We start from the raw sequence: 23,086 nt of genomic DNA on the forward strand, positions 1-23,086 counted from the left end.
GCACTGGAGCAGGCATACAGAACCTCAGGCCGGGCTAAGTAGCAGATGTGGCCCTATGGGCCTTTCTGATTGGCCCTCAGCACATAGCTGCCAAGTTTTCCCTTTTCTCGCGAGGAAGCCTATTCAGCATAAGGGAAAATCCCTTAAAAAAAGGGATAACTTGGCAGCTATGCCTCAGCATTCTCCCCAGGCCACACCCTTCAACCAGCCTGGGTTCACACCCTCCTTGAGTGTTTCGGCTTCACTGGAATGTGCCCTTGAGCCTTGATGGATGGAGGATAAGAGAGGGGGGGTGTGGGTGCATGAGAAGGAGAGGAAGAAAGAAAGAGAGAGTAGAAACTGTCCCACTGCACAAAAGTTAAAACTGACACCCCTGGCCCCGCCCACTTTTGTCCCTGGCCCTGCCCATCAGTGCCATGCGACCCCTGGAAGGTTGCCAGGTAGGGAATGTGGCCCTCGGGACGCAAAAGGCTCTCATGTCAGGAGCTCAAACTTATCAGATAATTGAAGTCAGCTATCATGGAGTACTTACCTTCCTCCGTGACGCTGTCCACCACCGAGCCAAACACTAGGACGTCAGTGCTGCCGTCGGTGCTGCCGCCCAGCCCACTGTCACTGCTCAGACCTGCGGGGCCAACAAGACACAATCCAAGGGCATTTTAATATGCAGGGAGGCACACACACACACACACAAGCATCTGGTACCCAGAGATAATTCCACTTAGCCAGTATGGACAGCACAGCAAGCGCCTCCCGTAGGGCTAGACTGCCAAGCTATTCTCCCTTACCTCCATCCAGGAGGAACGGCGACCCGCTCCCAGTGGGACCGTTACCACTGTCGCTCCATGGGCTGGCTGCCAGGGGGTGCGGCACAGAGATGTGGTTGCCACCTAAGTGGAAGGTGGACAGAAGTTGAGGGGGCAGTCATGGTCATAGGCACAGGTGGTTTTTCTGCTTTAAAAAAAATTATTTAAAGAAATGCAGCAGTCTAGAATGGATCTTGCTCTCCTTAAAGGGTGAATAGGAGAGGGGGACAGGAAAGAAAGCTGGCTAATTGTCCTTTTAAGCAGGGGAGAAAAAGGAGGCGGAAACCCATCCCCCAAAGCATAAAAAGGCCAAGGGGGGTAGGAAACAATAAAGGTGAAATGGGGAAAGAAAAGAAAAAACACTATAGGCTGCAGTTCCTGAAAAATACTTGGGGTTTTCTAGCCAATGCTAGTCCTACTCAGAGCAGAACTTAATTAGATACAACCCGTTGTGTATTTTTTTCCTCCAACCCCACCCTTTCTCAGTGCTGTTGCAGTGTTTTTGCTGCTGTTGCAACTCAAGATACACGCCCCAGATGTGGCAGAATGGAACGGCAAAGTCGGCAGCAAAGTCACCAGCAGCTTAGCTGTACTTACTGCGTGGCCCAGCCCCGGCTCCCGTGTCGAAGTACGAGAAAAGCGAATCCAGCTCGTCGGGGCAGAAGAGGGAATCCCGTCGGAACTTCCTCTCGAGGGTGGCAGCTGTGTGGAAAGAGCAACCCTTAGATGCTCCCTGGGTTTGCTGTTTGTGTTCTCACGCACACAACTTGTGCACATATGCACACCCACCCACAATATAATACAGCACATGGCTAAACTATGGAACTCACTGCCACAGGAGGCAGTGATGACCACCAACTTGGGTGGCTTTGAGACAAATTCATGGAGGATAGGGCTATCAGAGACAATGAGTCATGGGTGGCTCAGTTCTGCCTCCACAGTTGGAGGCAGCCATGCTTCTGAATACCAGCTGCTGAAAACTGCAAGAAGGGAGAATATTGTTATGCTGAGGTCCTGCTTTCAGTCTTCATAGGCATCTGGTTGCCACTGTGAGAAGAGGAGGCTGGACTACATCCAGCAGGCTCTTCTCAGGTCTTTAAATGCGGTAGGATTACAGAACGCGAACATTATCTGCAGAGTATGGGAGGTATTGAACTAAGTCCTATCACTGAACCAAATAGCTATATCCATTAATTTCAATGGGAGTATTCTGAGTAGGACAGCAATAACACCCTATATCATCCACGAGCCGTCTTGTACACCAGTGCTGTTCTTCTAACAAACCAAAAAAATGTGCAGTTTGAAAATCAGTGGTTAAGATTAGTGAGGTTTTGAAAGGTTCTGTCTGCCATCCTGATGCAAAACGGCATCCAGTTGCAAAAAAAAAACCCCTGCTCTCGGGATCTTGATGTCTCAGGAACTCCCATGCAGAGTTTAGCTATGCAAACTTAAGAGGTGTGTGGAATGCACAGCAAATGAACAACTTTGAAAAACTATATAGTAAATGTTCCTATATGATTTACCATATATATTATTACCAAGCTAAATCTCTGGAAAGTTATTATCTCAGTAGGGCCATTTTTCAGAGTGGACAGGGCTGTCCACCCGTCCATCTCCTGACAGTGCTAAGATCGGAGGTATGCCTCTGTCTGCTGCTTTTAAAAGAGCAGGCAGAGGCTCACCTCCGATCTTAGCACTGTGGCCCCACAGCGCTGAGATGAGAGAGTGGAGAAATCCTGCTTGCACTCCGACACCTTATAGAATGTCGATGTGCTTTAATCTTTATAGGCCATTGGTCCAACCCAGCAGGACCCTTCTAAAACTCTGAATGTGACTTCTGAAAATGGCTAATGTGAAGTGAAACCAACAACAACACTGCATTACTGAACTGAGCCATCCCTTCTAGGAGACGGCACACGGAGAGAAGAAGGGCTGGCGTGGCAAATGGCAGTCCCTCACCTGAAGAGTGCGCTGCCGGTGATGCGTTTCCTGCTTCGTGCCGGTACTTCCTCCGTGCTGTGGGCGCTTTTGTGGAGCTGTTGCGCCTCTGGCACTTTTTCACGCTCCAGCGCCGGGGTTTCCTCTCATTCTCTGCCAGGGCCTCCCCAGTCGACAGCTGCTTCAGGAACTTCTTCTCCACGTATTTGACTTTGATCCATGCTTCTTTGTCCTGCCTGAGAGGGAACTCAGTTTTATGAAGAGCTCCTTCAGAGCACGTTTGGTTCGGCATCCATCTTGATTTGCTTGCACAAAGCTGGCGCAGAGCTTAGTTTGAGCCTTTGCTCCTTACCTTCCAAGTTCCGGACTGCAGAATCCGGGACCAGCAGCCATTTGACACCGGAAGTTGCGTCGATGTAACTTCCGGTGTCGCTTTGCCCTTCTATGGGCACCCAAAATGGCTGCCGGCGGCTTCAAAAGTCGCTTGTACGCATGTCAGGAAGTGCGCCGACGCAACTTCCGGTGTCGCTCCGCCCATCTATGGGCACCAAAATGGCCGCTGCCAACACCGGAAGTCACGTCTATGCACTTCCGGACATGCGTAGATGCGACTTTTGAAGCTGGCGGCGGCCATTTTTGGTGCCCATAGAAGGGCAAATCGGAAAGAAAAAAATGGCCGCCGGCAGGAGAAAATAACGGAGAAAAACGGGAGACGAAGTGATACGGGGGACCACCCGGAAAAGGTAAGTAAAAAAGGGGTTTTCCCGGGGAAAACGGGAGACTTGGCAGCTATGTTTGCTCTGACTTGTTTATGGGGCTAGGCCACAAATTGATAAGAGGGGTGCATTGGGATCTACCGGCTGATCTCAGGGTTGAATATCAGTGGATCGGAAAGAGTTTACCTCCTGCTGGGTTAACAAGGTCAACAATGAGAAAGGGAGTCAGTTCCACTGTCAAACAGCTCTTACCATCAGAAAGATCTTCCCAATGCTTAATCAGAATCTCCTTCCTTGTAACTTGAAGCCATTGCTTCAGGTCCCAGGAGTAAACAAGCTTACTCCACCCTCCATGTGACAGCCCTTTAAATATCTAAAGAAGGCGATCATACCTCCTCTTGGTCTCCTCTTTACCAAGCTGAACATACCCAGCTCCCTCAACCATTCCTCATAAGGCTTGGTAGTACTCAATAACACCTGGAGAGCGATAGGCTCTCCATTTCTGGTCTAGAGGGTATTGCCCTTCAAGAGAGTCTTCCTGTCCTACACATTGCAGAGCCGAGAGGAGGCATCCATACCTTGAGCTGCCCGCGGTGGGCTTCTTGAGTCCCATCTCCTCGCACTGCGCCTCGTAGATCTGGTTCATGGTGGCATTCCCCAGCTCACACATCAGCTTTTAAGAAAGCAAGCAGAAGCGCAATATGTTAAGGGGGAAGAGATGCCCCCCTCCCCCCGTCCGCAGCCAACTGCATTTACCCACAATTAGGGATGGCTGATTCTGTCAATTTCAGTTTCTGTCAGTTTCTCATTTTCTCCAACGGTGAATAAATTTGTTCCAGTTTGCATTTAAAGGCGAAGTCACCAAATTCACATATTGTCAAACAATGTGGAAGAATATGTTTAGGGAAGTTTTTAATGTTTGATGTTTTATTGTGTTTTTAATATTCTGTTGGGAGCTGCCCAGAGTGGCTGGAGAAACCCAGCCACATGGGCGGAGAATAAATAAATAAATAAATAAATAAATAATAATGCAGAAACACAACCAACCCTTGAAATTTGCACTTATCCACATTTTTCAACGCAGTCCTCAACAAATGAAATGTGAACAAAAGAAGGCATATATGTATATATATATATGATTACAATTTGCATTCGAATGCATACATTCATGAAAACAACATTTATAAAATTATTATTTTAGGAAAAATTGGGTTTTGCAAAAATTGTGTCAATTAGGGAAACTGCAGAATGTGTACGGTGGCAGAAATGGGCACAAAACGTTGACGAATTTTCATGAGGACTTTATATAAAAAAATTTAAGATTACAAACTGATGTGGAAATGTGGAGAACCGAACTTATGACTGGGAAAATGAGGAACTGAAATCCCATCCCTGGCAGCTAGATCAAGGAGAGCCAACATAGGCCCCTTCAGATGTTATGGGACTACAATTGCCATCACCCCCAGCTAGCATGGCCAATGGACAGGGATCATGGGAACTGTAGTCCAACGAAGTATATCAGAGAGCTCCCGTCCCACCCCTTCAAGAGGTGCATCCCATACAGCACAGGCCGCCCCCTCCCACCCTGCCACCTATTGGGAGTTTTGGCCTCTACCTTCAGTAACTCTGGCTCCCAGGAATCCAGTGTGAGCGACCGCACTTTGGAGCAGTGGACCCCTAAGCTCCTGTAGGGAAGGGGGGGACACAGACAGAAAGGAGAGTGGTTGTACAGTTCAACAGCTGTTTGGTACATACACACACAAGGGGGCACATATTAATCAGCATGTCCACAGGATTTCTGCACATACAGCCAGTCTAGTACAGGGTCAGTGGTTAGAGCACCTGTTCTGGGTGCCGGTTCAATCCCTGGTGCCATGCTTCTTCTGGCAGAGGCATTATGCCTCTGAATACCAGCTGCTGGGAATTGCCGGTAGGCAGGGCTGCTCTTGTGCTCATGTCCGGGAGAAGATGGACCAGCTTTGGCCTGATCCAGCAGGCCTGTCTTATATTCTTATCTCCAGGTAGAGCTAGGAGTGTCCCTTCTCTGAAATCCTAGAGAACCCCTGCCAGGATGGAAAGATACATACAACAGAGGAATGGCTGATAAAATTACTGGAAATAAATAGAAAATTGTCTAGTAGCACGTTAGAGACCAACTAAGTTTGTTCTGGTTAAAAGCTTTCGTGTGCATTCACACTTCTTCAGATACAGTGAGTGGTACCTTGGGTTGTGGACCCGATCCATTCCGGGGTGCCGTTCGCACCCCGAAAAGTCCGCAACCCGAGCAGCGCTTTCACGCATGCACAATAGAGCGCTTCTGCGCATATGTGCGCAGCGGAACCCGGAAGTAAACACTTCCGGGTCCGCTGCATTCGCAACCCGGAAAAATGCAACCCGCAGCGGACGCAACCCGAGGTATGACTGTACACATCCACACGAAAGCTAATACCCAGAACAAACTTAGTTGGTCTCTAAGGTGCTACTGGACAATTTATTTATTTATTTCAACTGCGTCAGACCAACACTTACCTGAATATAAAATTACTGGACTTAGCTGAGATGGCAAAATTAACATGACTAACATTTATTAAGGATTGGAAACTTCTTTGGGGCTTTTTGCGTGAAAGAGAAAATGAACTTGCACCATCTGGATTTGAAGAGTGAAAAAATAAGGACTTATAGAAAATACAACCGTTGGGTGTTAATGAGTGAATACTATATTTAGATGACAGACAAGAGAACTGGAAGTCTTTTAAAATCTTTTTTCCACTTTATTTTCTCTCTCTCTTTCCCCCCCTCTCCAACCCTTTTATTCCCCCCCATTTTTCTTCTTTTTGCTCCTGTTCCTTTTAGATTTGATTGTTTTAAAATATATCTTCTATTCTGGTGTATTATAAAAATATACTTTGTATTGGGTATGAACATTTGTATATCAAGTATCAATAAAAATACCAATAATTAAGAGGACCCCAGCCAGTCAGTGTAGTGCAGGCATCCCCAAACTGCAGCCCTCCAGATGTTTTGGCCTACAACTCCCATGATCCCTAGCTAACAGGACCAGTGGTCAGGGATGATGGGAATTGTAGTCCAAAACATCTGGAGGGCTGAAGTTTGGGGGTGCCTGGTGTAGTGAATACCAAGCTAGATGGACCAGTGGTCTGGACAGAAAAGGCATGCCATTGCCCTTTCTGTGAGTTTCTCAGATGGCTTATGGATGGCTTATTGGAACAGGATACTTGAACTGATGGACCTTCGAGTCCAACAGAGCAGGGCGATTCCGTTGCCCTTGTGCCCCATTTGCTGGGATCCACTCAGCAAGCTTACCTGTGAATCCCTGAACATTCAATGCATAGTAAGATGCCCAAGTTGATGCTGGCCCAGCGGGGGTCGGCTTGCCCACAGTCGCAGCACTGGTCATTGCCTGGGATGCTCTGCACCCTCTGCAGGATGCTTTCGCCTTTGGCACTGCGGTCCCGCGAGTCAGTAGCCGAGTCGATGCTGCTGGTGGAAGGAGAAGCTGTTCGGTCCAATCTCTGGAAAGAGGCACAGAGGGGGATTGAGCAAGCACAAATGAAAAAAATTATCTGCTGGTGTTTCTTGCGGGGGCGGGGAGGAGTGGTTTCCAGTAGTGGCTGGTTCCCGTTGAGACTGGTAGGGCAGAAGGCAGGGAGCCCAACAGTAGGTGGCGCCAGAGCCAAGGACAGGCAGAGACAGAGCCATTGGCAAGAGGGGCTACCCTCAGATTGGTTGGAAGTCAGAAGGCAGGTAGACAGGGGCTGGCTGAGGGCAGACTGAAGTTGGTGGGGCAGTGCCCCCTTTGCCCCAATGAAATGAATTTCTTTTTCCATTTGCCCCAAGGAAATGAGGCTCTTTTGCCGTTTGCATCCACCATGATGCAAAATGAAAGAGTCTTATGTTGTGTAGTTGTTAAAGCATTGAACGAGGACCTGGGAGACTAAGGTCCAAATCCCCACTCAGCCATCAAGCTGGTTGGGATAAACTTGGGCCAGCCACCACCTCTCAGCCTAACCTACCTCACAGGGTTGTTGTGAGGATAAAATGGGGAGTGGAGGGAACTTTGCGTGCCACCTTGAGCTCCCTGGAGGAAAAGTGGGATAGAAATGTAATGAGAGTGATGACAATGATGATCTTATCATCATCATTCTTAATTGTTCAAATTGCAATTCGGGGGACAGAATACAGAAAATTCTGTTCTACTGCCGTCTATCACTTGCAGAAAATGCAACAGTGTCAGTTACCCTATTTCAAAAAGTTAAGATTCTCTCACAGATGAATTGCATGTTACTTTCCATCTTAGTAGAAGCATTACAGGCACTCACAGTTTCTGGCATGTGCAATGAAGCTCTACCACCAGATGGCTCTACAGGCTAATTCCTAGAAAAACACATTTGGCTTTACGTTCATCCTCCTCCTACCATGATTTTTCCCTGCTCTAGAACTCTGAGTCAGCCATTCATTTTAAAGAGGGGGCCTTGAAAAATAAAAAAGAGGGGCATGCCAAAGAGCCAGTGCCACGGGTTCTGCCGACTGACTCCATTGCAAACCAAGAGAGAGGTGAGCAGTGATTCCTGCATTGCAGGGGGGTTGGACTAGATGATCCTTGGGATCCCTCCCAACTCTACAATTCTCTGAGAGACAAAGGGATCTTTAACGCCTCCTGCTCCAGCTTGAGAACAAGAAATAAAGGATTAAGCAGAGGTATGATTTTTTGACTTATATATGAGAGCCGAACAGGCGTCAAAAGCAAAATGCTGATCTTCGCGTGGTGCGAGTGCTCTGGTCTGACAAATTGCAAATAAATATTTTAAAGTTAATAAACTGATCCTAGATTTGTCTTTAAACCTTTACTGTGAATTTTGTCCATATCAGATACACATTACTGAACTTGGAAATGGCAACTCCACTTACTAGGTGGGGTAGACACCACAACTGGCACCTCCTTCTCTCCCCATACCCTGATCTCACTTCAAAGTAGGGATGGGGGGGGGGGAGAGATTCAATTCAGTTCACATTGATAAGCGAACCTACCTAATTCATGTTTTGCAAAACAATGCGCAAACCGAAACACAGCCAGCCTTTGGCATTTACACTTTTCCAGATTTTGCAACACAGTTCTCCTGCCAAGGAATTTGCTCCAAAAAAAATGCATACACAGCGTGCATAATGTGACACATATTGGTGAAAATAGCATTTAAACATACATTACATTGGGAAAATTGCTTTGCAAACATGTGGCAAAATTGCATGCAAATTTAGAAGAAATTTGGGGGTGTTATTGGGTTATTGTTTTCGTTTTGTTTTTATATATTGTGATCTTTTCTGTGAACCACCCTGAGGCCTCCAGGTATAGGGCAGTATATAAATTCAATACATAAATAAAAATAAAATAAATAAAAATGTTTAAAACGCTGGATTTCCACAAGGACTTATTTTTTTTTTAAAAAAAATCACAAACTGATGTAGGAATGTGGAGAACGGAACATAAGATTAGAAAAGGGGGGGGAATGAGAAAGTGACAGAAACGAAAATCGCATGTCCTTACTTCAATGTAGCAGCTGTCAGGACTCTCTCGATAGGCGGAGGCGATGCTAGCTTGAACCGCTTGGATCCACGCCTGTCGCAGTTTCTCTGAGTCGGCCTGCAGCATGCAGCTCCTGAAAGGGAAGAAGAACAACCAGGCTAGGGCTGAGCATCAGTGAGAATAGCTCAGTTGGCAGAGCACGAGACTCTTGATCTCAGGGTCGTGGGTTCAAGCAAAAGATTCCTACACTGCAGGGGGTTGGACTAGATGACCCTCGTGGTCCCTTCCCACGCTACCATTCTATAAGTCGAAAGAGCAGGGTGTGCTTAAGCCCGGAGGAGATTGAGAGGGGACATGAACAAGCCCTCTTCAAATACCTGGAGATGAGAACCAGTGTGGGGCCTGGGAGAGCAGGGTTCAAACTTCCTCAGAGGACAAGTAGGAAATAAATGCCACAAATAAATAAACAACCAAAAAAGGGCTGTTGTTAACACACCATGAGGGCGGCAACAGAAAAGTAGCTGGCTGTACCTGATGCACACATGCCTTGGAAAGATCGACTTCCCCAGTGTATGATGGAACATCAAGCCAAGGAACATCAACCCCAAACGTTTATATGGGAATGGAACAGAGGCAGTGCTTGGTAATGGAATCTGGGGTGTGGACCACACTGAATTGGACCATTTATCCAATGTGGGTCATGATCCGCTCCTGGACTGGATCAGGAGAGTCCACTTTGGAACCCAACTAGACATTGCGTCTTGCTTGTGGGCTTCCTGCAGGCATCTGGCTGGCCACTGTGAGAACAGGATATGGGACCAGATGGGCCTTTGCTTTGGGCCTTTTATAAAAGCTCCCCTAAAATTTATACACATGTAGATCATCTCTTAAAATGGGCCACACAACACCTAAGTAAACAATGGAATCTGCTACTGAAAGATGTAGTGATGGCCACCAATTTTTTTTGGGGGGGGGTATAAATAATAAAATTACTATTACTATTACTATTACTATTATTATTACTATTATTATTATTATTATTATTATTATTATTATTATTATATTACCAGGGCTATCAATGGCTACTAGCCACAATTAAAAGAGTGCTGTTACAACTTCTTTTTGAGTAATCTGGTTGACCACTGTGAGAACAGGAAACTGGACAAGATGGGGCCCTTGGCCTGATCCTGCAGGCCCCTCTGATCTTGCTCTACGCTTCACATACAGAATGTCCCGGGTTCAATCTCCGGCATCTGCAGGCAGGTCTGGGAGAGAACCCTGTCTAAAATCCCAGAGAGCCATTCAGTGTAGAGAGCATTGAGGTTTGTGGGCCAATGTTCTCACCTGGCCTAAGGCACTTCCTGTGTGATGGCGCTATAGAAATAGAATAGTCATAATACAGTTGTACCTTGGAAGTCAAACGGAATCCATTCCAGAAGTCCATTCGACTTCCAAAACGTTCGGAAACCAAAGCATGGCTTTTGATTGGCTGAAGGAAGCTCCTGCAGCCAATCGGAAGCCACAGAAGCCCCGCCAGATGTTCGGCTTCCAAAAATAGTTCGCAAACCAGAACAGTCATTTCCGGGTTTGCGGTGTTTGGGAGTCAAAACGTTCAAGAACTAAGCTGTTTGAAAACCAAGGTACGATTGTAATTATAATGCACTGGAAAAAAGAAAGAGGAGACTTGCACAACCTACTTAGTGGGGGAGACGACTTCAAAGCAAAACCTCCTCTCGATGTCTTCACAGGGCTTGACGGTGCAAAGCCTGAGGTCCTCCACAACCACCGTGAGGACATCCTGAACAGACAAAAATGGAGCGAGCGAGTTAGTGGCATTGCAATGTCCTGCCTGTGGCTGCAAATAAACAAGTGTGTGGAAATGGTTGCCTGTTTTATAAGCTGTCTTGGTTTTCCTTGAGCTTTCAGACCAGAGGCAGGGAACCCTTTCCAGACAGAGAGACTTATTCCCTTCTGGAGGGGGGGGGAGCTACATGACAGGGGTGGGCGGGGCCAGAGGCAAAAGTGGGTGGAGCAATGAATGGAAACCTTACCTTTGTACAGGTGGCTAGTTTCAACACACACACACACACACACCCCTCCCTCCCTATCTTCTACCCAGGCAAGCAAGAGAAATGATCAGAGTTCAAGGACACTTTCCAAGCAGGGGAAAACAAGGACAGTGAGGGGTGTGGCCTAGGGAGATTTACGAAGGCCAGGCAGAGAGGTTTGGAGGGCCAGATTCAGACCCCAGGTCTGAGGCTCCCCTTCCCTGGTCTAAAACCTTAATGCTGCACTGAAAGGGGAAGAAGGGTGAGGTGGGGTCACTGGGTGCCGGACAGTGAGCCCCCATGGCCTGCTACTAGCCCAAGGGCTCATGGTTGCACATCTGGTTGAATGAGCGTGCATGGCTACCAACCATAGTATACCCCACATGTTGGCGGAAATACAGAGAAGGACTCTGTCAGCAAAAGGAGACAATAAAAGCCGAGTTTTCCATTTTTTTCTGAAAATAATGAGCTAGGGTTCAAAGCACATGCTGTTTGCATGGGGGGGGGAGGGGACTGCTGCTGCTACCATTTTTATTACCCAGGGCTAAAGGCTTCCACAAAAGACAAGGGATACATTCCCCCAATAAATTACATATACATATACACATATATAAAGTGTATGTTGCCCAGGGCTTCTCATAAAGGGATAGGCACAGATGTGAACAATTATAGGAAGGCTGTTGGAAGATTCGCCTACAAAATATTCTCATTTTCATTTTGGCCCTAATTTACATGGCATACATAGGGGTAAAGCAGAACCATTAGATTCTACTCTGGAAAATTTGGAAGACACCAATACTGAATTATTATTATTGCTGTTATTATTAGATATATTACCCACCCTTCACCAGTAGGTCCTAGGGCAGAATTACAAGCAGTTAAGACAAATCAGTCACAAGAATAGGGCGGGTCCCTCAAAACACACACGTGTCAGGCATCAAAGGCCAGGGTGAAGTGGGGCATCTTCAACATTCACCAAAAGCTGTATGGTGAAGAAGCCAGAAGCACCTCTGGGGGGAATCCCACCCACCCAACTCTTCTCTGTGCATGTACAGAGTGGGTTGCAGCACCAAAAATTAAAATGGATTCTGCGACCGGCTCTGAACATATGAAGAGAGGCCTAGTGTGGAGTCGTCCAATCTGTCCGATCTCTCGTCCTAGACTGCATAGGATGGCTCGACAATCCCCTGAACGTAAGACATCAAGAGAAGCCAGCTAATCCACTAATGTCATCAGAGGCAAACTGACTGACCTTTAGCTTCTTCTGGTAGACCAGCTGGCTGTTCTGTATGGAGAACCATCTCCTGAGGAGGAAGGAGAGGGAGAGAGAGAGAGAGAGAGAGTTGAGAAAGGGGGTGAGGATAATTTGTATTTATTTATTATATTGATATATTTCAGCTTTTCCTCCAGGGAGCTCAAAGTTGGAATTCAATGGAATAGAATATTCTGCACCATAAATTGTAAGCTGTAGAAATTATTATTATTATTATTATTATTATTATTATTATTATTATTATTATTATTTTCATGGGAGAAAGGTGGGGTAGAAATACAATTAAATCCTCTTCCCAACATTCCTATCCTCCTTTTCCCCTGGAGAGCTCCCAGTGGCAGGGCACAGTTCCTTCCCTTCCCCATTTTATCCTCCCAACGACCCTATGAGGTAGGTTAAGCTGAGAGACTGTGGCTGGCCCAAGGCCACCCAGTGACCTGCAGTGAGTGGAGATTCGAACCCTGGTTCCTCAGATCCTAGTTCGACACTCTAACCACTACGCTGCCACAAAGGTCTCTCTCTCTCTCTTCCTCTTCCTCTCTCTTTCTCTAGCAGTCATCGCTTTTCTGGAAACACACTGATCCCAACGTACCGGTTCCAGGTCTTGAACGCGTTGCTCGCTCTCTTGAAGAGGTACCCTTCCATCACCACCCCATTGGGGGCATCGACGTTGAATTCCACTTTGGAGTCATCGTAGGAGAAGTCCTATAAGCCCAAGGCAAGCAGAGATGTGCCATCAACAGGGATGAGTGAATCTGTCAGTTTTCATTTCTCTCCGTTCCTCCTTTTTTCCACTCTTCAGCTTGCCATACATACACATCAGTTTGTGACTTGCTTTTTAAAAGACAAGTCCTCATGAAAATTCAGTAGCCTCTTAGCTCATAGTTTTCCTACGAGATGCATCTTTGCATGCAATTCTGCCTAATTTGCCCAAAGCAACCCCTCCTAATACCGTAATACTGCGTTTTTATGTGCTGCCTGCACTCTTTACACCTCATGTGTGCATTTCGAGGCACACGACTTGGCTTGAGAACTGCACTGCAAAGGTTGGAGAAGTGTGATTCTTGAAGGATTATGTTTCACTTCTTCCCAATCTCGACATGTGGCCCTCCTATATTTTAAGGGAAGGATTGCAGATCAGCGCCAGAGCATTTGCTCTGTGTTGTTGCTGTTGAAATTTCTATACCACCCTAAACCCGCAGGTCTCAGGGTGCGTCGGAAAGTCCTAGATTCATTCCTCAGCATCTCCCAGTGGGGATTCCTGCCTGAAACCCTGAAGAGTCACTGCCACTCAGTGTTCTTCAACCTCGGTTTCTCATATGTTGTTGGACTACAACTTCCAATGTAGCAGGGGCCCAAAGGGCCACAATTAAGGTGATAATGTAAATCCTTATAAATCTTGGAATATGCTTATATTAGAAGAGTTATGGTAACCTGATGCTTTAAAGAAACTGATGGGATAGAAGGTCAGCTGATACGTCAATCACAAAGAAGCAATTCATAAACTAGAACAGAAGTTGTTACATGGTACACGTAGCGCAGGTTCCCAACACGCATACTAACTCACAATGTAACATATTACTGAGAATCAAAGATTAGTTAGCGATGCTTATTGCGCATGCGTATTAAACATGAAATGAGGTAATGATGAACATTAAATATAAAATGATGTAATAATGATTTATATGATTGGTTAAAACCAAAATCCTTTGTCTGAAATGTTATAAATTCCTCTGCGCCCACGTTGGACGGGGTTGCAGTTTTGCGGAAAGATTCGACTGTAACCTTATTGCTTTGCAATAAACAAAATGGACTCCTGACCAGGCCCGGCTCTAGGTAGACCCCCGGTGGCGCAGGGCACCATGGCGCCAGCCCGCCAGAAAGGCGCCGCGAGCTGCGCCCACCCGCTGGCCGGCCGGTCCGCCGCGCAGCTGCGCCTGTGGGAGCCGCGCTGCGCGCAGGGCCCACCCGCCCACCGCGCTGGGAAACGGGGCGGGAGGGCGCCAGAGAGATCCGGCGCACCACAGCGGCAGGGGCGTTTAAGACGGCCCTGCTCCTGACTCCTCTTGTCTCTGAGTTTATTTGGCCTAACTCAGAAGATAAGCCATATTTTGGCTTGCAACACCATCATCCACAGCCAGCTTAGCTAGGGATGATGGGATCTGTAGTCCGCCTGCGCATGGGGGCTCAAGTTTAAAGAACGCTAGTGTAAGCGATACTGAGCCAGGTAGCCTGTCTTGGGATAAGGCCACTTCCTCCATCCCTGTGAGCGGGAGCGGACGGGTGGTCAGGCTCTGGGCCTAGCCATCTCTCGTTTGAGAAGCCAGCCGCTGAAGAAGTATTTTGAACTTGGAGCTTTATTCAAAGTTTTGGTGTTAAGACATTGCACCACCGCCTCCCTTATCTGTGAAACAAATGCCACCATAGCTGACGGGGGGAGGAGCTCGGTGGGGGAGACTTATAGGCCAGGTCGGCTTCTGTTTAATTGGAAGCTCCCTGGCTCTAATTGAGCGCCAGGCTGTCTTTCTGAGGCCATGACTCATCCCACTGCATCCCTTCATCTCCTGTCCGCCTTCTTCCCTTTATTATGACACCTTCCTGGTGAGCCAGCATCCCCCAGCATGGAAATAACTCATCCTAATGAGAGTGAAGTGCATGTTGCCTAGCAACCAGGCTTCGCTGGGGCCTATAATGCGCAGAGCAGGCAAAAAGGCACTTAAGTTAATGGTTGCCGTTGCCTTGAAATTTGTCACTGCTCTGTGGTGCTGGGCCTTAAAAAAAAAATTAAGTAGTGTTGTGGGGATATAACACACCGTCCAAGTCAAGAGCGAACAATGGGGTGGGGGATAATTGGTACTGCGAAGACCCAGCCTCAAATTGTTACTCTTTATTATCTGGTGACATTCACACCTTACATTTAAAGCACAGTGCTTTATCCTGGGAACTTTAGTTCAGCCCTCACAGAGCTTGAATCCATCCCTGGAACCCTTAACAAGCTACAGTTTCCAGGATTTTTTTTGGGGGGGAGGGGGGACCATATGCTTTAAATGTTTGGTATGAGTTTGACCACAGATGCAAAACATGTTTTCGTTCTGCACTGCAAATTAAACTAGTTCAAAAGCACTTCCCTCTCTGCAGAGAACTATACTTTTGGGGTTTTCTTCTGACAGGACTGCACGCATGTCACAACTGCAGTACTCAGAATCCTTGGGGAAAGCCGCATTTAATCCATGCAAATTAATATGCAAGTAATGTGGCTCAAATTATGACGCTAGTTCATTATTTAAAATCTTACGTTTACATCCTCCCCAAACCCAGACCAGCCTCACAGTCCTTCGGACCAGACCCCTAAATATTTTGAGGCTGATCTTCCAAGTCATCTCAAGGCAGATTCGATACTACCACACAACAAAAATCCCGCGAGATTGTGCGAGTTAAAACCTCAATCGTAGCTCTACCAACATGTCAAGCAGGTCAACAGCAGTACCTATAAATGCCTTTTTAAGCAAAGACCGCTGAAAGTGGAACAGATTGACTTGGATGTTGGTAGACTCGCGTTCATTAGAGGCTTTTGAGCGGAGGAGGAAGGGATGGACACCACCCTCTGCTGTAGCAAGGCAAGTGAGGACTTGTTAGAATATAAGAGCTCAGCTGCTGGATCAGGCCAAAGGCCCACCCAGCCTAGCCTCTCTTGTTGCAGTGGCCAACCTGATAGAATCATGGAGGCTAGAACACTTGCTGGAGAAAAAGGTTACCAATTAATAATAATTAATAATAATAATAATAATTCCCAGTAACTGGTATTCAGGGGTGCTACTGCCTGAAACAGAGAGGCAGTGCATGTCCCTTGTGGCTGGTAGCCATTGATAGCCATGAACCTGTCCAAAATCCATTCAATGCCCTCCTAGTCGGTGGCCATCACTTCATGGGATGCCCCCCAAGTTCTAGTCTTATGAGGAAAGGAGGAAAAGATCTCCCTACTCACTTTCTTCACACTGGGCGCCAGCCAACTCAAAACGACACATATCATGCAGTATAAACTGTTCTTGGACTGTAGGTGAGGGACCACCCGACTGAATGCTCTTTGGTAACAACCTCATTAGGAAGAAGCAAGTGTCAAACATGTCAGACAGGGAGAAAGAAAGGGGGCGGGCTTGCTGGCAGCTCAATGCTTGCAATGCTGGAGAGGTACAGCGAGAGTTGAAAAAGAATGCACTGGAGGGAACACACAGAGGAGGAGATCGGAGCAGAGGCAGTGAGGACCAGAAGCTTGAAGTTGATTGCGAAAGTATGGCAGAGAGCCGTACGTTGGGAGAGGGAGAGAGTGGTGGTGGTGGGGATGATCAGTAGTGACTGGAGAAAGTGGAGGTCCAAGCTGCAATCTTTGATGTGGAGAAGGAGCCAAAGATTCAATATTGCAAAGCTGAGGCTTAAAGAAAGCAGGCCACCGTCCAGAAAACACACAGTCAGAATCTCCTGCCAAATGCCCAGCTGTCATCTGTCCTTGCTTTCATGTCATATCAATAAATGTCATGCCAGCATGCACACTCTCACACAGAGAGACACACTTTCTCTACTCCAGGCGATCTCCGCTTTCCCCCTTTCCATTTCCATACTGATTTGAATTATATATCCAAGGGTGCCTGGCCTAGCAATGAAAGCTTTTATTATTATTATTTAAAAAGAGCCACCGGACAATGGTTTCCTTGGGAACCCTGAATGCCCCCTACAAAGAGGCACCAAATTCCCAAAGAGGCGAGCAAGTGCCTCCTTCCCACTGTTGGGATGGAGATGGTTTTGGTGCCTGCTCTGCCTTCAAAATACAGCTACTTTCAAACTGGCCAATGATGAAGCAGGAAACAAAACCAAAGAACAGAGGCACAAATCGCCTGCAATGGGGAAATTTAAAAGGTTCACCGTTCTGTATTTCAAATGCAGGTGGTGGGGAACCAGAACTCTTTGCCAATGCATTGCTAGGGTCAAACAAAATAAACAAAACAATCAAATAAGTCCTGGAGCGACTAACGCTTTTTTGTGGGTTGGAGGCAGCTGGGGTGTGTGTGTGTGTGTGTGTGTGTGTGAGTGAGAGAGAGAGAGAGAGAGAGAGAGAGAGAGAATGACTCCAATTTAATGTTTTTTTAAAAATAAATTCCAGTGCTCAAATATTTGAATGTGTGTGTGTGTGTGTGTGTGTGTGTTTGTGCCTCTTATCACTTAGCCACCTGCCATTTTGATGTTTTTTTTTTACAGAAATCACATAGTGTTTGTTTGTTTTTCTAATTGAAATAAACAGAAAAAAGGCTTTAAATCAACAAAGTGCCTTAGTACAACTATATACCATTTTAAGAAGGCCATTGGGGTTAGTGGGTGGGGTGAGAGACGTCATTTGGTTAAGTGTAGGGACAGAATGGGGGAAATTGTGGATTTCCTCAAGGGCCTCCCTTGGGGTCTCAAATTTTAGTGGCATCCTGTGCTATGTGAAAATCCGGTCGTCGTCGTCGTCCCCCCCCCCCCGCCTCTCACACTCTATTCCAAATCATAGTCGTAGGACATAGAACAAAGAAAGCCTCCTTTCACAGAGCCAGACTGTGGGCCCATCTACCTCCATATTATCTATGCTAATCAACAGGGGCTTTCCAGGATTTCATACAGGGAGACTCTCCCAGCCGTTCCTGGAAATGCCAGGGATTGAACCTGGGACCTTGTGCATGCAAGGCAAATGCCCTACCACTGAGCTATGGCCCCTTCATTGAAAGGGAACTTGAGCACAATTAGAACATTGGTAGAGTGGTGTCCTATGCAGAACTGGTATCTATCAACTGTCATGAGCTTTAGTGTCAACTCTTTCTTTGAGGAGCTCATAGACCCTTTTAATTCAACTTTAAAAGACAGGAACAGCAATGCTGGGTTAATTCACACCTCCCTTACTTTAAACTGCTGCACCAGGATCAAGTAGCTATTAAGTTCTTAGGGAATCTGCTTTGCATACGGAAGTTCCCAGGTTCAAACCCCACCCCACCCCTGCACCTCCATGTAAGGATGGGACAGAACTTCAGAGAACTGCTGCCCATCAGTGTGGACAATACTGAGCTAGATGGACCAGTGGCAGCTTCCTATGTTTCACTGCACTGTGGTCATTTAGACCCACCCACCAATACCTTTCCACATGCTTCAGTCTGCTAACTGGTATAAGTGTCAACGGCTCATAATTGCCTTGTGGGTGAAACCCTCACCTTAAAACATCACCACATGCAGGAAGGAGTGGATAAACTGCGGAACTACTGACCCTTTGAAAAATGCATGAACTAGCTAGTGTAAGAAGGTGAAGAGGCAGCAGCTTCTGAAGTCTCTCTCTCTCTCCTTCTCTTCCCATTCCTCATGGCATCTACCACAATCCTAAACATTGGATGTGGCAGGTCAGCTCATCAACTGCATATGTGAAGTCATCCGTGCATGAAGAGAAAGCAGCCGATCACATTCAATAAGGATTATGGCTGGGTTTTCCCCCTCTTTTTCCCCTGTTGCATGAAGCATAAAGACAAGCTAGGAGGAGAGAGGGGCAATCTGTAGTCTTTAGGTCTTCTGGGAGGCCAGTTGCAGAGTGCATACTGGATCCCTCCATTCTGTATAGCTCTCTCTCCCACTCTCTCTCATAGAATCGTAGAGTTGGAGGGGTCCCTGAGGATCATCTAGTGCAGGGGTAGGCAACCTAAGGCCCGTGGGCCGGATGCGGCCCAATCGCCTTCTCAATCCGGCCTGCGGATGGTCTGGGAATCAGTGTGTTTTTACATGAGTAGAATGTGTCCTTTTATTTAAAATGCATCTCTGGGTTATTTATGGGGCGTAGGAATTTGTTCATCCCCCCCTCAAAATATAGTCCGACCCACCACATGCTCTGAGGGACAGTAAACCAGCCCACGGCTGAAAAAGGTTGCTGACCCCTGATCTAGTGCAATGCAGGAATATGTAGCAGTCCCATAAAGGGATTGAAGCCGCAACCTTGGCATTATTAGCACCACAGTCTAACCAACAGAGCAATCCCTTGCAGGCACAACTTATAAAGCTGACAGGATCATGGACTATAAAATTTCAGAATACAGGTGGGAGATGCAAAATTTCATCAGGCATTGCCCTTGGGCATTCACAGTTACCTTTGCATCCATAAGGACTAGCACCTTGAGTTTTGTTTTTAAGGAAAGCTGAGATGCTCGGGGTACTGAAAATTGAACCGAGTGCCAAATTTTGTGCTTGAACAGTGCGATCCTGAGATTGAGGAATATCACAATCCTTCTCTGACATGCGATCTGTCGCACATTGATCTTGCTGCTGCTTCTACACTGAAAACATCTCCCATTATTTTATTGAAGCTACATACCTTCTACCCTGAACTATCCAACTGAGTTGTTCTTATTCTGGTTCATTTAGCCAGCTGATTTTGCCTTGCTTTAAATTGTACATCTTGGCATATAATTTTAAAAGCCATGCTCAGAATAGACCCCCTGAAGTTAATGAATGTGCTCTGAGTAGAACTTAGCTGGCTACAACCATGTATATGTATATGTGTACACACACACACACACACCCCTTCTTGCACAACCCTGGCTTAGGGAAAGGTTGCTGCTCAGTGACACAACACAGAAGGTCCCTCGCTCGGTTCCCAGAATCTGTAATTGCAAAAGAATCCTGCACCCAGGACTGCTGTTGTTCCAAATATATCACAGCTCACTCTACTCAAGGCAGAAGATTCAGCTCACCCCTTCTACACCCTTCCTGCTTCAGAAGATGATTCTCCCATCACCCTCAGACTCTAGAGAGGACTGCCCTGTAGCTTCTATTGCTCCACAGCCAAGCAGGAGTAAATGAATGAAGTATCACTGTAGAGACCACAAATTGCTCTCCCAAGGAGGCAGCCACACTGGAGAGCCAGGCCAGGCCGTCTTTGCCCAAGCAAACTCCAGCCCTTCAGGTATCTGAAGAAGTGTGCATGCACACGAAAGCTCATACCAAAATATAAACTTAGTTGGTCTTTAAGGTGCTACTGAAGGAATTTTTTTATTTTGCTTCGACTCAGACCAACACGGCTACCTACCTGTAACTAGAACTATGGAAGGCACCACATTGAGCCGCATGAAATGGAAGTCCAGGTATCTGAAGAAGTGTGCATGCACACGAAAGCTCATACCAAAATATAAACTTAGTTGGTCTTTAAGGTGCTACTGAAGGAATTTTTTTATTTTGCTCCAGCCCTTTGCTGAGACAACACCTTTCTCTGGCTCAGCTTCCGGTAGCAGAAGGCACTCGTAGCTATCCATGGTGCTGACCGCTGCTTACTGGAATATGATTTCACTGAGCCAGTAGCAATCCAGCTTGCCCCAGACTCACTCAACCCACCTGGCAATACTTCCAGCCTGCCTGACGTTGACCTGACCTACTTGGCTGCACCTGAGTGACTTCAACCTGAATCTTCCCAACTCAGCTCACCTCTTCTATTGTGGACCCACGAGTCCAAACAAAACAGGATATGTATTAGGTGATAAAGAAGGGGAAAAACACTCGCTTGTGACCATTAAAAGCCACTTATTGTTTGCATACCCTAGGTTCCTTTTGGAAGGAAAGGTGAGATAGAAATGTAATTGCAAATAAATTAATCTCTAAGAGAAAGGATTCCTGAATACCAGGGGTTTGGACTACATGACTCTTAAGGATCCCTTCCAATTTTATTATTCTGGATCAGAATGAATCGCTTCCAGCTTTCCTAGAGGCTTTCTTTTCTGTAAATTTACTACTGGGCATTCACACACTTTCTCTCTGGGATCACATGAAAATGTGCACAGAAATACAATCGCATTGGTACAGCAGAGTTATTTCTGCAAAAGCCCATCATCCTACAGACACATCACAGAGACACACACACGTGCACACAGGCTTTTCCACATGCCTGCTTGTTCAGCCACACAGACCAAGCAGAGATGACATAATCCATTGTGCTTTTGTTTCTTTCCCTTGAGGAATGATCAATCACACACACACACACACACACACACACCCTATCCACATGCCTCGCTCAGTCCCATTATCTGAAAAAAGAGCTCCTTGCAGACCAATCTGGCGAAACACTCCATCTAGCTTGGTGCTGTCTGAGTGTTTTCATCACACCTTTTAAAAATAAAAAGCGCTCTTCCACCTCCCCCCATTTGTATCACCTTTGCAGCACAAAAATCAACGCCCACATCAGCGAGAATGTGTTTGGTGTAAACGTGTGTGATAACAGAGAGAACCTGTTTTTGTTTTTAAAAAACCCCAACCAATCACACATTTGTCCTCGTGGGAGAGAGCCCACCTCCCTGCATCCCCCAAGGCTGCAACCAGAGACGTTTTGTATGAAATGCTACTCATCCAATTAAAGAAAGAAACAAAATCTTGCAAAAATTCAGGATTCTTAAGAATCTCGCCTACAAACTCACAGCACGCGAAGCCACCTTATGCCGAATCAGAATACTGGTTTGATCCTGCTTAGAAACATACACTTTCCGAGGTATTTCATAGACCCAATACCTTCTTATTCATCAAACTCTTCTTCTTCTTCAGTGTGCAATGATCAAAAGACAGATCTCTGTCTGAAGGAGCTTACAGTCAAAAAATCTGATGCAAGAGGGGGAGGCAGATGGGGACACGCACCCGAAATTTAATCTCCAGGTTTGTTAATCTACAGACCGTTCCACTTCCCTGCCCTCCTGTTTCCCCATCTGTCAAGGGACCAGTGAGTTTTGCCTAAGGGTGGAGACAGACCTGGATAACGGCTGGATTTCAAAAAAGGATTTTCAAGTATGTTGGGGGGGGGGGTCACCCTTGTAAGTGAAACCTGAAATCAGCATAGCATCTAACAGAGCCTCCCTTGTTTTGTTTTGCTTCTCTACATTCCATTTTCTTCATCCAAGGAGCAAAAGGGTGCGGTACACAGCTCTCTCTTAAACTCACAGCAACCCTGCGAGGTAGGCAAAGAGACCCAAAGTCAACTGGTGAGCTTCATGGCTGAGCTGGGATTCGGTCCCTGGTCTACCAGGTCCTAGGTGCTCTCACTACTACACCACACTGGTGATGAATGCCTGGTACCTTTTTCCATATTCAAGCTGAAGACTGTGACCAAATGCAAACTCCCTGGCCTGCCTCTCTCTCTCTCTCTCTCTCTCTCTCTCTCTCTCTCTCTCTCTCTCTCACACACACACACACACACACACACACACACACAGAGCTTGCCGTCTAGCCTGACAAAGAATTCTGGGGAATTCTAAAAGCTTACACACTAATTTGGCGCACCCGATTTTGTGGCTGTATTAGCGGCCACTGCCCCAATACAGAATATGCATGTTGGGTTCACAAGCCTGGAATCTTTGAAAGTGTCAATGGCAAGGACCTTCCACATTAAGAGCAGATCCACACCACACATTTGAAACCCGTCCAATGCACATTGAAAGCATGTGACCTCCCCCCCACCCCCCAAAAAAGAACAATAGGAATTGTAGTTTTCCCTTGTGGAGCTACAATTTCCAAGCACCTTTAACAAATGAAAGTCTCCAGCTTTCTTTGGAGGTAGTCATGCACTTTAGCAGAAGCAAAATGTGTTATGTCACCCCTGTGTGTTGGATGTTCTTTACATATATGGTGTGGATCTGCTTTAAAGGACAGGGCATAATTCATCAGCACAGCATGTGCTCTGCATGCTGAGAGTGCCAGGCTTGATCCCCAGCCTCTCCAGCTAAAAG

At 46.6% G+C, this 23,086-nt stretch overlaps 1 protein-coding gene across 3 annotated transcripts in view; it reads right to left on the reverse strand.

Annotated features, from left to right (window-relative positions):
• ACAP3 (ArfGAP with coiled-coil, ankyrin repeat and PH domains 3) overlaps positions 1-23,086 on the reverse strand; it is a 138,712-nt gene that overhangs the window by 23,895 nt on the left and 91,731 nt on the right. For all 3 annotated transcript variants that reach the window (XM_088671620.1, XM_035117469.3, XM_088671619.1), the window contains exons 11-21: positions 12,916-13,028; positions 12,303-12,354; positions 10,700-10,800; positions 9,024-9,135; positions 6,785-6,993; positions 5,076-5,145; positions 4,039-4,133; positions 2,766-2,980; positions 1,404-1,508; positions 789-890; positions 533-625 (exon numbers count right to left, since the gene is read on the reverse strand). In XM_088671620.1, the coding sequence (XP_088527746.1) occupies positions 533-625; positions 789-890; positions 1,404-1,508; positions 2,766-2,980; positions 4,039-4,133; positions 5,076-5,145; positions 6,785-6,993; positions 9,024-9,135; positions 10,700-10,800; positions 12,303-12,354; positions 12,916-13,028 (1,267 nt within the window). The remainder of the gene's footprint in view (positions 1-532; positions 626-788; positions 891-1,403; positions 1,509-2,765; positions 2,981-4,038; positions 4,134-5,075; positions 5,146-6,784; positions 6,994-9,023; positions 9,136-10,699; positions 10,801-12,302; positions 12,355-12,915; positions 13,029-23,086) is intronic.

The sequence above is a fragment of the Zootoca vivipara genome, chromosome 6, assembly GCF_965207765.1.
Source record: "Zootoca vivipara chromosome 6, rZooViv2.hap1.1, whole genome shotgun sequence".
Taxonomy (NCBI): domain Eukaryota; kingdom Metazoa; phylum Chordata; class Lepidosauria; order Squamata; family Lacertidae; genus Zootoca; species Zootoca vivipara.